The following is a 17,553-nucleotide window of genomic DNA, read 5'->3' as shown; positions in this document are numbered from 1 at the left end:
TACATTTTAAAATATATTAAACTAGAAAACAGTTATTTGAAATGGTAAAAATATTTCACAATATTAATGTTTTTACTGTATTTCTGATCAAATAAATGCAGTGTAAGTGACTTCCTTAAGCATAAAAAAAACAAAAAAAACTGTCAACCCCTAACTTTTGTATGCCAGTGTATGCTTGCACACTGCTGGACATCTTTAATAGACAAAGTAATGAATGCATTTGCACTGAGAGAGTGAACAGTGTGTCATCTTAGTTCTAACAGAAAACCTGAGCTAAAATCTGAGTAAATGGATCATCGTAATTGTGTCTTTTGAACTTAGAAACACACAGAAACAAGCTGCTGTCTTCTCCTCGCAAATCTTTTGAAATCGAATTAAATGTATGACCTTTACACGAATGCAAGCTTGGGAAACTCTGCTCTTTTTATGCTTTGCATCCGTATTTTGCTTTTATTTTCGACAGCAAACACACATTTTCTGTGTCCGGAACAATAGCGCTATTATAAAGTCTTCTGCTTATCAGAGGAGTTTAGCCATTTGTGTTTCTCTCTCAGGACACGGATCAATGAAAACAGAGGAGGTTCTTTGTTTATCAACCCTTGAGGGCCTGCATACGATTTCACATGGAAATGACACTGGGAGAGATAGTAAACATGGCATTTTTACGATTGTTTAACATTACAGCCACCGAGCCAACTATTGTTTAACTCGTGGCACCTTTTACACTTTTCGGTCGGCCTTTATTTTCTCCTAACAGTCTGTACGCAGATGTTTGCATGGTGCTGAAAAGAGACAGGCCTACTCCACCCTGCCCACAAAAATGAGATTCTTCTTCGACTAAAATGATGCAATGTTATCGTGATGAACAAGTGACTGTGCATGCAAGCTACGAAGCTCGGAAGAACAAACTGAGACGCCAGTTTTCCTCATCCTGTGGTACTTTTATAGATTACAGCTGAGGGTCTTCTTCAAGAAACAGATGGAGAGCCGTTCCTCTCCTCATCCTCCAGATCGTTAGCACACAGCTTCGATGACATCATCAGCTGAGAGTTGATCTGTAAATCATTGCTGTAGGCAAACCAGCCTCTTTAGCATTCTGCGAGCTCTTTTGGGTTTTCCTGGCTTGAATCAGAACATATGTTGGCCATTTTGGGATCCGTTGTTTCTTCCTGATACATTCCTGACCTTGAGGAGCTGTGCAGTTGGTTTTCATAAAGCCAGTGTCTTCAAAAAGACTCGCCTTTTGAATATATTGGGAGATTATTGCTTGCAAATGTCAATTCATAGTCTTTGATTGTATGAAGAACGTGTTTACATTGGTCGGGCAAACACAGAACAATTCAATAAAATCAAACTTTGACGTGACAACACAAAAATGCTCATCGAAAGTAGAATATATGCATCATTTATCAGTTAATGTGGGCAAACTGACAAAAACAAAAAAGTCTGTGTGTGTGCATTTGTATACTGTAAGAAATCAATGATTTTCACAAGAAAATATAGTAACACTTTATTTTACGGTGTCCTTGTTACATGTACTTACTATTAAAATAACAATAAATTACGCATAATTACATGCAAGTAACCCTAAAACAAACCCTAATCCTAACCCTAACCATAGAGTAAATACATGTACTTCAATAATATTACTCGGCACTTAAATGTATAATTACACTGTAGCAGGGACACATTAAAATAAAGTGTAACCAAAAATATTTCTAAATTTCATTGGATAAAAATAATTTAAAATGGGGGGGAAATATCATTATGAAATAAATGTTTTTCTCAAATACACGTTGGACACAATTATTGGCACCCCTAGAAATTCTGAGTAAAATATCTCTGAAGTATATTCCCATTCATATTCACAATTTTGAGCACTCCAGGGTGATTATGAACATGAAATTATCCAGCCATGGTTTCCTGTTTCACAGAAATATCAATAGGAGGGAAAACAAAGCCCAAATTCCCTTAATCATCCATCACAATGAGAAAAACCAAAGAATATATTTCTGATGTGCAGCAAAAGATAATTGAGCTTCACAAATTAGTGAAGTGGCTTTAAGAAAAGAGCTAGAGCAGTGAAAATCCCCATTTCCACCATCAGGGCAATAATTAAGAATTTCCAATCAACATAAAATGTTATGAATCTGCCTGGAAGAGGACGTGTGTCTATATCGTCCTAATGCACGGTGAGAAGGAGAGTTTGAGTGGCTAAAGACTCTTCAAGGACCACAGCTGGAGAATTGCAGAAAATAGTTGAGTCTCGGGGTCAGAAAACCTTCTCCTAGCTTCTCCAAGAAAATGTATCCTAGCTCATTCAAAAAGAAACTCCAGCATATTCAGTTATCAGACACGACTGGAACATCAAATGGGACTGGCTTCTATGGTCAGATTAAACTAAAAAATGAGCTTTTTAGCAGCAAACACTCAAGATGGGTTTGGTGAACACAGGGATAGAAAGTACCCCATGTGTTCAATGAAATATACTGCTGTATTTGTGATGTTGTGGGCCTATATTTCTGCTGGAGGTCCTGGACATCTTGTTTAGACACATGGCATCATGGATTCTATCAAATACCTACAGATAAAAAATCAATAAGTGACTGATTCTATTAGAAATCTTATAATGGGCCATGTTTGGATCTTCCAACCGTTCAATAATACAAACACAAACCTCAAAAACAACACAAAAATGGGTCACTGAGCACAAAACCAAGCTTCTGCTGGCCATTCCAGTCCTCTGACCTGAACCCTGTAGAAAATGAGTGAGGTGAACTGAAGAGAAGAAGCACCGTCATGGAGCTGTAAATCTAAAGGATCTGGAGTGATTCTGGATGAAGGAATGATCTCTGATCTCTTGTCAGGTGTTCTCTAACCTCATCAGGCATTATAGGAGAACATTTAGAGCTGTTAAACTGGCAAATGGAGGTTTCAAAAACTATTGAATAAAAAGGTGCCGTTAATTGTGGCCAATGTGTATTAGAGAAAAACTTTTATTTCATAATGATATTTCCCCCCATTTTAAATTCTTATTATCCTGTGAAAGGTTATATTTTTGTGAATTCTTTAAATAAAAGATCAAATGGATTAACAATGCAGATTCATTTCCACAGCCTTCTTTGGGGGTGCCAATATTTTTGGCCATGATGACTGTATATATATATATATATATATATATAATTCAGTAATTTTGTTAGCATTTTAGTCATTCGTTTTTTATATGTGTGATCGTTTTCATACATTTTTATACCAGTTTTAATTTTAGTTATTTTAGTAGCCTAAATCAAGATAAACTAAATAAAATGAGAAACGTTGCTTTGGCAACAAGATGAAATAAAACAGGTTATTTTATATATATATATATATATATATATATATATATATATATATATATATATATATATATATATTTATTTATATATTTATATTATATACAATCTTTTTTTCAGGTTTTTTTTCACAATATGGCCCCTTTAGTTAACAATAGTTAATGCATTAACTAACAAGGAGCAAGACATTTTTTACTGTGTTTACTAATCTTTGTTAACATTAATACAACTGTTTATTGTTAGTTCATGTTCAGGCCCATTAAATAATATTAAAAGATACAATTTTTGATTTTAATAATGCATTAGTAAACATTGATATTGACATTAACTAGGATTAATAAACTCTTTTGAAGTATTTTTTCATTGTTAGTTCATGTTAATGTTAACAAATGGAAGCTTATTGTAAACTTACTGTTTATTTTATTTCAAGTAACAAAAAATGTGTTATGGTTTTAGTTTTAGTTAACTCTAATAGTCCTGCTGCGCACTAATATAATGTCTTTGGGCCTTTTTTTTTTTTTTTTTAATGCAACTTTTACTACTTCCCAAGCCACGTAAAAATATGACACCTCAAATTTAAAGAGGCTTATCCATGAGTACATACATTATTTCAGATTCCAGCTTTTTATTTCTTGTTAAATGGTCATCTTTCCAACATTTATTTTCAAAGTCGCACTAAACCAAGGCCTGCTCTGGAACATAAACAGATTTTTACTGTAAACATGAGCTTCCTCAGATGAGATGGATCCAGTCCAAAGTGATTACAAGCGACTGCACTTCTGCTGTCAATCCAAGGTCAAACCTTTGAAGGTCAAAGCTGCTTTTATTTTTGAAGCGTTGAGGCACCATATAAGTGAATCTTTGAGTTTGTCTCATTCCTCGTCAATCAAAGGCTTTAACTCGTTTTAATGTGAGGGTCATTTTGATAATCAAAAAGTGCTGCACCGCAAAAAAAATAAAAATTCCTGTCGTCTTATGTTTCCCAGAGATCCCAGTTCTTAAAGTGTAAATAATAGTAATGAACCACTACCTATTTTATGTGCATTTTTATGTGCATATGACCTAATCAAAGCACATTTTACAGATTAACCTCTCTGTTCTATCAAATGTGATTTAAAGCCCACATGTAATCTAAAACATTCTCTCAGAAACACAGATGTGAATACTTGACAGACAAATATAAAGTGCATCAAAAAGCCTATTGAACGAGTGAAACTCACTCCAGTGAATGCTAAATAATTCTCAGAAGGTTAATAGTTTTATTTTTAAGGTCGTCCACACAAAGTTCAACAAGTTGCATCACAGTCGGCTAGTTACAGCCAAGGGACATGTTTATCTATCTTCCAGCAAAGGTAATAAAACGTTTTTGTGAGTATAGTATAAACGAAATGACAATTAACTTCAAAGTTATTTCTACATATGCACATTTCTGCGTATGAATCATCTAGAATGTGTCGCTCCTCCTTAACGATTCAGTGGAGTGGAACAGACGTTCACGAATCGGTTCCTTCGAACGAGTCTTTGAAATGAACGAATCTCATATTTTAGTTGGCTGAAGTTTCTCTTTCTTCACGGTTATAATAAGAGTTATGAATAAGTAAAAATAACCATATGCACCTACAATGACGTACACTCTTGAAAATAAAAGTTCTTTATTGGAATCAATGGCTCCACGAAGAACCATTCAAGGTTTTTTATAACAGATAAAGATTCTTTTGATCTTTAAAACGTTCTTCAAAGTCATACTAAGAAAAAACGGTTCTATTTACTGAATCGTTCTTATGTGGCATTGTTTTGGAAACCCCCTATGAGACCTTTGTTTTTAATGTAACTCCTAATTTATTTAGGCTATTTTGTTGTATTGTTCAATAGCTTGAGAAAATGTTATGCCCAGCAGCTGACAAATGGAGAAAAACGTATTTCTGCTTAGTTACAAATTGTGAGAAATTCTGCTTACCCTTAAATGCTCTCTCTTGATTTGTAGAGACACATATTTAAATAAGAGAAAGATAACTCGACCTGAAAAAGACTCGTGAGTCATTGAATGAATCGTTTACACTAAGTGATTCAAAAGAACCGAGTCACTTGGATGAATCAAAATCCCAACCACTAGAACGGAGAGGGTCAGGAAGATCGGTGGGTGGGGTTAACCCTTTGTGGAAATAAATGAAGGAATCACGTGTTCAGATCAAAGGAGATCCGCTTTGTACAGAGAGCGCGAGCAGCAGCGATAGTTCAGGCTGCAATGAACACGACATTCTTCTCAAGGACAAACTTTCATTTTTAATGATCGCTATTCTCACGTCGTACCATCCACTGCGGTTTGTTTTCCCCCCTCCTTTTTTGTTGTTTGTGTTTTTTGGGAGGACGCGCTCTCCTCTCAAATTTGATTCTGAATCAACACTTTTTTGAAGACCCTTGGAAATTATGTTCCGCTCGGCGCTGATCCAACCGGCAAGATGATGATTTTACCGAGGAGTGGGGTCGCTCGTGGTGCTGATTCGGTGGTCTTGGTGCTGTTTTGGGTCTTGGGAAGCGTCCTAGCCAAGGATAATGCCTTTGTGGAAGTTGTGCTTTTTGAGTCGAGCCCAAATGGGGATTATACCACTTACACGACAGATTTGCGAGGGCGCTTCTCCAGAGCCGGGGCCACTATCAGCGCAGAGGGCGATATCGTGCAAGTACGTCTCCGTCTCTATGGGTGCACTCGCATGGGGATCTGACGCTTTCTGTGCGGTGCATTCGCTCTCCGCTACTTTGTTTCTCTGTCTTTAAGGGGGTGTGGGGTTGCACTTCACTGCGCGAGGATGATGATACAAGCCCAGAGAATAATATGCGCTCGCAAAATGGCTTCTGGTCTCGCAAAACATGCAAAAAAGTTCCTAGGATGCACAACTTTTATGAATGGTGTTGTTGTGTGCTGCAGAAGCGCGCGTGCAGAAACAAACACGGTGTAAACTTGGTAGCGCAGATGACAGCGGTAAACATGTGTCAAAGGTTATCGATTTTAATAACTGCATTTCCCAGATCTTTTGCAGCGTTGTAATGCCAGTGTTGCTTAGGATTCTCGCAATCAATGAAAACTTGGAAAGATCAAGGATTTATACATGCTGGGAATTATTAAAAGTTATTAAACAAATTTTTTATATTTTTTTCAGCATATGCTCATCTCTGAAATATGCTTATGTGCTTACAATGTGTTTAAAATGTATCTATATAAATACATGTTAAAAAGGTATGCAGTAAGCAGATATGACTGGAGAAGTCCTATAACTTTTGTTCATTTCCATAGTAAATATAATTGTTCTAGTGGTGCTAAAAGTATCAGGTAAATATTAATGAGCTGTGAGAATCCTGTAGAAATCAGTGCATGCCTTCAAGATGACCTGAGGTTATTCTTAAGTAATATTAATGGTATGGTTTAAATATGACACTTGTCATATAAATGTCCTTTGTTTAAAGTCCATTGAAGGTTGTGAGAAATCTTCTCCATAATGCGGTCCAGATGCCCACTCTGCTTAAATAGCATCTCCACAGGGACTTGTGCAATTTGATAAATCGTTCATGAACCATCACACCTACGTGTGATTTATTCCTCTTATTTGTGTTGTCTAAGGAGGGTTTTCCAATGCTTCTAAAGAGCGCCCATTTTCATGATTTGTTGAAAGTTTGTCCCCCCCCCCTCTTTCTTGTGAAAACAGAACAGGCTTCAAAGAGCAAGACGTTATTGAATGCCACGCCAAGAGGAATAATCTGTCCCTTAAACACTTGCTTAGAGTTGAACGCTGCTGGCTGCAGTGCACTGTGGGAAGTTATGGTTAATGTGAAAGGGATGCGATGATGCAGATCAAAGCGAATGCCTGATGCATGCATGCAAATGCTTTCTGATGAATGCACAAATGTATGTGGAGTCAAAAGTATCGCTTAAGCATCCAGTAGGCTTCTACTATTGCTGTGCTTTTCTTATACAGTCCTCCCTGTGGTTTTAGTGTAGAAAAATGAAAAGTACAGGCTTTTTTTACATGCAGGTCTGCTGTGTCCGTCCCACATCATTCGCTAGTGTGTGTTTACAGTTGTGTGCTTAGTAATGTTAGAACGTTCCCATGTTTAGGATTAGTGAGTATCACATTCTTCAAAATGGCAAGTGGTGATCATCGTTTTTCAGCGACGGCTGAGGAGGTGCTTTCTCTGTAGTGGGGTGAAATGAGAGATTTAGTGGTTTAGATATTTAGACTGGCCATGCATACATTTAGCACGGGCCGTTTGGCTCTATCTTTAAACCCTGCTGCGATGACAGACCTCAGCTTTACGTTGAGAAGACTTTGAGGTTTGCCATATAGTTTAGCTTTTGTCGCAGAGGCCAAGGTAGTGTTGGAATCATACGTTCCTGCGAACGCTGTAATCATTGCGTGCTTCGATGTTTAAGATCTTTTGCTTCTCTCTCATTTTCTTATGTATCTTTCACGATTTTCTCCTCAGCAATGCCGTTATTCCATGTCAGCTTCTCAGCAGTTTCATGCTTTCATTTGGCTCTGAATGGTGTTGAGATGTGAGAGTTTTGTTGTGAAGCTGGTTGAATAAGAACCATATGAAGACTGAAATGTTTTTGACATCTGAAGAGAATCAGTAATTGCTTTACATGATAGTTGTGGAATTCTTGTTCTGCATTCTTGCACAAACATTTCCTTGTGCCTATTTGTCCAAATGGCTTGTAAACATGGTAGTTATCCTGTAAGATGCTGTTCGCAGTTTCCGTTTGGGCCGTGTTTTGCATTGATGTGATGGCCGTTTCATTATAAACAAGTTTTTGGTTGGGTGTTGACTGTTGAGAATGCAATTAAGTTAATAATGCAGGTGAAATATCAAGCACTTTTAGAAAACTAGCTCTGGTACATCCTTGTCAGTTTTCCCTTGAGTGAAAAAAGGAGAGCCTGGAGTACCATCAGGGCCAAAGCAAACAAATTAACTCAATTTGCTACATACTCTACCTTATGGGGCAGGAAGAAAAGTGACTTTTCTTGGCTAATACACAAAACCAATGTTCCCCTTGGCTAGAACCTCGATTGCCTCAATTTTGTCTTCTCATTGCATGAAAATCAGTGTCTTTTTAAGTAATTCTTACACACTGTAGTTGTGGTTTCTCTCTTGGAAAGGTCGTGCTGATTGTGTTTTGAATATAGTGTTAGGTTCCTGCTGCCAGTTTCTTGGCCTGTTCTCCAGCGGAGACTAGTTAGCTGATGGGTTTTACATGCATTTATTATAGAAATCGAAGTGCTTTGAGCATTTTGGCTTAATTTTTTTTTCAAAGGCTGAAAGGTTACAATATTTAACCTGAAATGCAGCTTCATGTTTGGACTGAACTGATTTTGGCAGTGGTGGTTTTCAAAAGTCCCGTATACTGATGCCTGATACATTTTAATTGGCTGAAATATTGTTTTTGTAAAATGCAAAGTCTTGTGATTACAGTTTGTGTTAAAGTTTAGACCCGGAACATTGCACGTTGTAAACAATGAAGGTTTGCTGTATGTTTTGATAGCTTTGTCCTTCATACTCTGAGTGTTTGTAGTTTAGTGTATTGGCTTTCAACCAGTGGTACTTGGATTTTTATTTTGCTTTGCTTTATCCTTGATTTTTACTTTGTTACACAGAAATTATAACTTCTAAATGTTTTAAGGATGTCAGCAGGTTAAACTGTATGTATAAAGAATGATTTTAAATTGTGTGTGCATGTTTTTCACCCTCAGCATCAGTTGATTTGATGACTTTTCACTTTCATATTTATTGTGTAATGCTGAATGGTAGTTTGGAATAATATAACTTAACACTATTTTTCAAAAGTATGGGGTCTGTACATTTTTTTTTTTTTTTTTTTTTTTAATAATACTTTTATACAGTGAAGATGCATTAAATTGAAAAGTGACACTAAACATCCCTCTAACGTTACAGAATTGTTTTTTTTTTCAAATGAATGCTGTTTTTTTTTTTTTTGAGTTTCTATTCATCAAAGAATCCTGAAAAAAAAAAAAAAAAAAAAAAAAAAATCCACAATAATAAAAGTTTCCACAATTATTTTAAGGAGCACAGCTGTTTTCCACATGGACAATAGCAAGACATGTTTATTGAGCACGAACTCAATTTCTGAAGGATGACATTGCATATTGTTCATTGATTACTGGATGAATGACTTCAGAAAATTCCGCTTTGCCTCCACTGGAAAATAATTATATTGAATTATATGAAATTAGAAAGCAGTTAATTTTTTTAATAACTTTTTGCAATATTACAGTTTTTACTGTATTTTTATCAAATAAATGCAGCCTTGCTGAGGCTTACAAAAACATTAAAAGTCCTATCAACTAGTGTTGTTTTTGGCGGCCTGTTTTAATTTTAGTTTTAGTCTAGTCTTTGTGTGAAGCTGTCACTTTAGTTTTTATTAGTTTTAGTCTTTAAGCTTTCCTGTAGCTCAAATAGTAGAGCATGGCGCTAGCAACGCCAAGGTCATGGGTTCGATTCCCAGGAAAAGCAAGAGCTGATAAAATGTAAAAACTGTAACTTGAATGCAATGTAAGTCGCTTTGGATAAAAGCGTCTGCTAAATGCGTAAATGTAAATGTAGTCACGTTCATACTCTTTTTAGTCTAGTCTAGTTTCAGTCAACTAGAAGTCTGAGCATTTTAGTCAGAATTAACCATGACTATTTTAGTCTAGTTTTAGTCGGGGAAAACTAGTACCGCGAGAGCGATAAGAGAGCAGACGGATCCTGATGCTTTCGAATCGCTCTCGCGGTACTTTGATGTCTAAACTGATCATTCTGCGAACGCGCCTAATAATAACGTGACTAAACGAGACGAAATAATGTTTCGTTTGGACTCGTTTTGGTCAATGAAGAGACATTTTAGCATCATTTTTATTTTGTAAACCACATTTAGTCTTGTTTTTATTCGTCAACAATATTGCATTATACATTTAATTATCGTCATCGTCACATAACCAGCATTTATGATGCGTCTCGTCTCGTTTTCGTCACGTGATAAAGGTTCGTTGACGACGATATTTAGTCACAATTTTCGTTGACGAAAGCAACACTACTATCAACCCCGAAATTGCATAAAAAGCAAGAGCGATATCGGAATAACTAAATAGTGTAGTGCTATTTCTACTTGAGCCTTATTGATGGGACTAAAAAAAACCCTGTGTTAGTTAAACAAGTCTTATTATATAATTGCCAGTTGTGGTTGTCATAAGTTGCACCTGTCTTTCATTTTTCAGGAAGATAATGACTGTCACAGCAACTGTTCTCTGTATGACACCGGACGAGTTTAGATTTATCTCTCATCTACCATCATAACTAAGAGCGTGATTGTGTGTAGTTCATGACCGTTACTGCTGAAAGTCCCTTATATAAACAGAAGAGAAATGAAATGATCTGTGTGAGCGCTGGCGGTGCAGGTGATGACATGTTGTCATGCCGGCATTTAGAATGATGCCATCTCCACATTCACCGTAGTGTCATATCCACACATGACTGACCTAAAATACCTTGATGGATGACTCTCCTTATCACCTCCTGCAGCAGAACCAGCGCTTCAGTCTGCTGCTTTTAAACACTGTCTTCATTAAGAACTGGATGTGGGAAAGTAACCGTGTTCTCACCTGTCTGTGACGGCTGGTAACTGTGGAAGTGAAATGCGTTGTAATTGGAAAATGACTGGTGTTTGTTTTTAAGTGGAATGTATTTGGTTGGGATGTGAGTCTTTGCTTGTGTTCTATGGTGTCTTGCTTTTTGTTGTTGTACTGCAATGCTTCAAGATGACCTGAGGTTACTCTTAAGTGATATTAATGGTATGGTTTAAATATGACACTTGTCATATAAATGTCCATTGAAGGTTGTGAGAAATCTTCTCCATAATGCGGTCCAGATGCCCACTCTGCTTAAATAGCATCGCCACAGGGACTTGTGCAATTTGATAAATCGTTCATGAACCTTAAATTTTTAGGATACTGAGGGAATTCAAGGGAGGGACATGACACTGAACCATGGAAGTGACCACATGAAAGACATAGCTTCAGTCCGCATAGTCAACTTCCTCCCTTTAAGGTCCTGAGAACAGAGAAACGGGTGATCCATTCTGATCCAGTCATCACTTTTAATGCATAAACACACCATTTATTATTACGTTCCCTGTAAGTTTTTCTGTTTCTCTCAAAGATATATTTCACCCATCAATGAAAAATCTGTGGTTATTTAATCATCATCGTGCTATTTCTAATCCATATTACATTATTCTTTCTGTGGCACTAAGAAGTAGAATTTCTGAAGAACTATTATGGTCCCTCTTTTCCAATCTTGATGCATTTAAATGGAACTGAGCCTTTGAAATTTAAAAAATGTCCTAAAATTGGTCCATACAACTTGCAAAATTCAAAATTTTCAAAATGTGAAATTTGCTGCCGTTCACTGAAATCTCTGCCTCGGTACTCCTTTGAGCATTCATGAGTTAGTGCGAGTAGTGATGTTCAATGAACAAGACTGGTTTAAATGACTTGTTCATGAATCAGGCTGGTATGAGTCTCTAGTTCAGCTCACTGACTCAATGATCAGAGGTTAATGGGATAGTTGTTGTTGTTTACTCATGTTGTTTCAAACCAACATTCTTCAAAGTATCATTGTTTTCTGCATAAAAAAGAAATTCATACAGATTAGTAATTACAAGATAGGGCCCTATGAAATCGGTTTTATTTTTTTCCAAATTCCATTTTTTTTCCGTTTTAATTTCTCTGGATTCTGTTTGTTTTCCGTTATAATTTTTCAAGACTCCGTTTTAATGGTTAAATTAAAAAATATTAATCAAAAAACATGTCTAATTAATTGTAATCATGAAACTTACACAATTTAACAGCAATGTATTAGAAGAAAAAAAAAAGATTTTTAAGGCCCTGTGAAATAAATTTAGATTCAGTTTTATTTTGACCAAATTCTGTGTTTTCCATTCATTTTCTGGTTTCCATTTTAATGGTTTCATTAAATATTATTAATCAAAAGCATCTCTTAATTAATTGATTTTATAAAAAAAATATATAAACTTTTTTCCCCTCTGCAAAATGTGTGTAAAAAACATTCTGGAAAATAATGTTTTAATTTTAAGAATATTCAATTTAATATTATTATTCATAATAATAGTAGTAGTACTATCGTTACATTAAGTAATATATTTCTGTCAAAGTTTCTTCAAGTTAAACCAAACTTTTTTTGACAGGTTGCTGTGAAGACCTTTAAGTTCCTGTTTCCTGTTTAAGTTCCTAACCCGTATTGTGTTTTGATTTAAGTCTTCCAACCTACTTTTGATTTATTTATCCAGAATTTAGCAAATTCCGTGACATTCTGCGTTAAACAGTAAATTCCATTTTTATGATTCCGGCCATGTTTTCCACATCAGAGAAATCATAGGGCCCAACATGCAGGTGTTTTATCTCTTTAAGTGCCCACTAAATGCACGATTGTCAACGAATAAGCAACTACTATTCTTTTAACAGACCACGAGGCGACTTTCCTTGTTTGTGGTGTTGAGAATTTGAGCTCTGGGTTCATTGCATAAACTGCACTTTAGGACTATTATATATTTTCAATTTTATCTTACAAAATCTGTTAAAGCCAGCCCACGATCTGTGGCGTAATTGATACAGCGTCTTTCCTCAAAGCTCGCTGTAGCTGTGCGCTTAAATTAGGACCATAATGAGAGCTTGGTTTGGCCTAAAGAGTCTGCATGCTTTTCCCACAGACTGAACCCATGGGAGTCCAGAGCGGCCCTCCACGAGACAGCGGGTACCCAAAAACACGGGCCCCTCCCTGTCCACAGCAACAGTAGCAATATGCAACAACCGTGGGTTTAAAAGGTTAAAAGTGCTGCACGACTACTTTTCCATTTATTGGTTTTGTGGTGGCAGCTGTATTTTAAGACCGATCTACTCAAACCGCTAACCCGTCGGCCTTTCAGAGCCTTGCCAAAGTAATTTGAGGCTGGTTTTTTTCTTCCTCTGCCGGAGTAGAAAAGATTAAACTGTTTTTGTCTACTTCTTTCTTCTTTTACCACTGTCTGCCTCTGATGCACCGTTTTAGTGTTTGTTTTCTTAAGGGGCAAATAGGCAGAAATGAATAGTAAATTCTCTGTTTTACCCGGCGCAGGTCTATGGATTCTTTAGTTGTGTTTTCCATGAAGAGACTTTCCTATTGCTTCCTGCGAAGGCGCAAGAGATCGCTCCGCCGTTTCTCCATGAACCCCTATTTATTTGCCCATCAAAGGTCATTTACAAGGACTGGATGTTCACTTGAGAGGCAAGAGCGGTCCTGATGGTGACTGACAACGCAGATTGATTAGCTTATCACAGCTCGTCATTCCAGTTGCTATGGTTACACCCCGAGAGTTCCGAGAGTTAAATGTGGGGCTTTTTGGAACCCAATACATAAGCTACTATTGACACAATGGTAAGGCTGGTGTGCTTCATTTAGTCTCTCCTTCTCTAAAAGCTGCGGTGGGGGCAGAGGGTTATGAAATGACAATGCTCTGGGCGCACACAGAGGCTCAGGCATGCTTTGTTGTCGTTCAGGAATGTGCTGACGAACGGCTGAAGTCCAAAACGCGGAGCCATTGTTTCTTTCAATCTCTGGTTTTCGGTCTCTCCCTCGCTCAGTGTCTGACTGTCTCTCTGCCTTGTACTCATCACGCCATTAGACGCTCTGTCATGTCGCCTTTTGTCTTTTCTCTGCCTAGACTTGAAGGTTTTCCTCAGCACTTGTTCATATGTTTCTTTTTCCTCTTCACTCTCCAGGGACCGTCATCTAGACGAGGGGTCTTAGAAAACTTTTAGACTTCAAGTCTCGGATCATGTCTTGAGGATGAGATTTAATTTCAGATTTCAGTAACACAATATGACTTCAACCCTGCAGCTTAAAACTGGATTCAAATCTTTTCCATCATGACCTAGACTTGACTTGATTCAAGCTTTCATTTAAGGTTTCAAGTCAAGTCTAGGTCATGATAGAACACACTTAAATCAAGGCTTAGTTTGCTGAGTTGAAGTCATATTTTATATTCATGATTGAAGTTTTTCACATCTGTTTCCCTTATAGTTTGACCTTTTATTGGTGTATAGCACATTTAGAAATGTTTAGTGCCATTTGTGTAGCTCATTGCTTTTTGATTGACCTCGCCGGTAGCTTCAGCAAAAGTCTTAAGACCGTTCTCATTCAAGTCAAGCAAACAAGTAACAAAATCCAAGCTTCACTAATATTTACCAAGTCATGAAATCCTTGAGTTTTAAGACCACGTCTCTGCTTATCATATAGGCCACCTTCTTCTTGAGTTCAAGAACACCGGGTTCAAAGTATACCACAATACACCCCAGCCGAGAATGACATAAGACGAAAGATTTCCACTGGATATTACGCCGAACGCTTATTTGGTTTCACCACTTACAGTACACTTCCTAAAATGAACATTCATCAGCATTTGCTTAATTCTTGGGTTTGTGTATTATTCATTATAGACATATGTGTACCTGGAGCGCAAAACCAGTCTTAAGTCACTGGGGTATATTTGTAGCCATTGTTAACAATACATTGTATGGGTCAAAATTATAAATTTTTCTTGTATGCCAAAAATCATTAGGATATTAAGTAAAGAACATGTTCCATGAAGATATTTTGTAAATTTCCTACTGTAAATATATTAAAATTTCATTTTTGATTAGTAATATGCATTGCTAAGAACTTAATTTGAACAACTTTAAAGGTAATTTTCTCAATATCTAACAAACCATACATCAATGGAAAGCTTATTTATTCCACTTTCAGATGATGTATAAGTCCCAATTTCCAAAAATTGACACTTAAAACTTAAGGTTTTGTGGTCCAGGGTCACATATTTGTATGTTGTGAACTGGCTGTAATGCACCTAAAGAACAACCCAGCTGATTTGTGGAGGTACAGATAAGTTCTGCTTGTAACCCAGTTCTGCTTATTTGTGTCTCTGTTATATTAAGAAAGTCCTCCTCTCTCTGTGATGGATCATCCTTTCTGTCTTCTCCTTTGTTCACTCCTCATGGCTTCTGTATAATTGCTCCCCTGTTGTTTTCCATGGTCACCAGGTGTTCATTTTGTCATAGACATTTTGTCTCGTCCAAGGCGTTGATTCTCTGTGGTTTCTGAAATAGACTACAATGCCTGACAACCGTCTCCTGGCTCCCTTTTAATGAGATATTCAGCGTCCCTTCGGTATAGCAGCTTCCAGCTTTGAAAGATGAGGTTGTCTGGTCCAAGCGGCAGACTTGTCTCTTTGCTTAATGTTCTCAACTGCTCTGTACGGTATAAAGGAGGTAGATTTATCTCTACTTGACCAGAATTCCCCCTAAGGAATGTGTTTTTTATTTTAGGTGAGAGACCTAGATTTGCCACTTTACTTGCTTTGGATATACTCTCCTCAGGTTCATATATTGGTAGACTAGCTTTTTAGTTTTATATATTTTTAATATTATAAACATTATACTTGTTATCTTTGTGATTTCCTGTTTTATTTAAGTGAATACATAATTTTACTTTTAGTATTAAATATATATAAAAAATAATTTATAATGTAATATTATATTTTTTTTTTCCTTTTTTTAATTAGTTAAAACTAACATTTAATTTTAAATAAGATAATCTCAATTTACTATAGTATTATAATGTTTAAAATAAAATGTTTAATTTTTTTTCCATTTGATATAAATTATTCACTTTTTACTAATTTATTTCTAAACTATTTAATCAAATTTTATTAATATTATTTTTAGTTTAAACTATATTACACATTTTTAATGTAATTATTAATGTAATATTATTAAAATATATTGTATTTTATTTTTTAATTAGTTAAAATATATAAACTTTCATTTTAAGTATTGTAATATTTAAAATATAATGTTTGAAATTAAAATTTATTAAAATTATTAAAAATTAAATGTTAATATTTATATTTAGAATATTTAATATATGTAGAATATTATAATATAGCTATAGTTATATAGTGATATTAAATACCTTTTAGTACCATTTTCAGAATTTAGTTTTATTATATTTAATTTAATTATTTTATTTGTAAGTTGTCACTTGTCATTAATATACTAGTTCTCTATCTCTACATATTAAAACAGACAGTCTGTAACTTCTATGCTGTATGTTATTAACAGCAGGAAAGAAAAAGAGCGTTTTTGGTTGTGCTGCCCCAGGCAGTTCCATGTTGAGTTGAGATGACTTTCAACACCTTGTCTATTTATGTGGTATTTTTCACACGCATGCAGAGGTTTTCTCTGGATTTACTGCTGCGTGGAGGCCCTTCCCTCTCCTTTTACCTCATTACACATAACCCGTCAGACCTGAGAGAGAATGAGAGGTGGCTCTGGAATCTGGTTCTGGGTTGAGCACAAATGTGCCGCCGGAGCTGATAGGATCGGCCACTGAGCACGCTCAGATCAAAGGCCCCCGGCGGCTCTTCAAAGAGCTGGCTGAGCAATGCCTGACTGATAAAGCTGCACCACAAACGGCTGGTGATGTAATCTCAGGCCTGCAGCGAAATCCACCCCTGCACAAATAAAGGTGGAGGTGTTCGAAGACGGGTGAAGGAGAAATACTCAACGTCTAAATTTGGGCATCAGGACGTTTGAGGTTTTCATTTTATCATGTAAACCCAAAATATGATTAGGTCCTGATTTTCTCCTTGTGCTGCGCTTCTCTCATTTTGTCTGCACACGCATATACTTACTTCATACATACTTCAATTTGATGTAAGTTTGAAACAGACTGAAGAAACTTGAGTGTGGGGTTTTATCAGAGTGGGTTAATCCATCGGTGTTCCTAAAGTACACAACAGGTGGAACAGAGTTGACTGTGCCTTGTAACGTTTATACAGGAACAGCACTGTGTGTGTGTGCATGCTGCTCTTTGAAGTGTGTGCAAGGAAAACGGTGGCACTCCAACAGACGAGCAGATCATTTTGAGGATAATATATTGACAGCTCCTGTGACGGCGACACAAGAACGGCTTTCTGTGTAGTAATAGTGAGTGAGGCAGTGTAAACTCTAACTTGGGTCTCCTATTTAAATAAATAAGGCTGCATTTATTTGATCAAAAACACAGTAAAAGCCATTTCTCCAGTCTTCAGTGTCACATGCTCCTTCAGAAATCACTC

At 36.4% G+C, this 17,553-nt stretch overlaps 1 protein-coding gene across 1 annotated transcript in view; it reads left to right on the top strand.

The window, feature by feature from the left end:
* Positions 1-5,549: 5,549 nt before the first annotated feature.
* The window catches only part of znrf3 (zinc and ring finger 3), a 71,853-nt gene continuing 59,849 nt past the window's right edge, over positions 5,550-17,553 (top strand). Inside the window, exon 1 of the mRNA XM_079417445.1 lies at positions 5,550-6,013. Within this exon, the coding sequence (XP_079273571.1) occupies positions 5,792-6,013 (222 nt within the window). The 5' untranslated portion in view covers positions 5,550-5,791. The remainder of the gene's footprint in view (positions 6,014-17,553) is intronic.

The sequence above is a fragment of the Barbus barbus genome (genome assembly GCF_936440315.1).
Source record: "Barbus barbus genome assembly, chromosome: 5".
Lineage (NCBI taxonomy): Eukaryota > Metazoa > Chordata > Actinopteri > Cypriniformes > Cyprinidae > Barbus > Barbus barbus.
The sequence above is the reverse complement of the archived record's forward strand: the minus strand, read 5'-3'. Positions and strand labels throughout refer to the sequence as shown.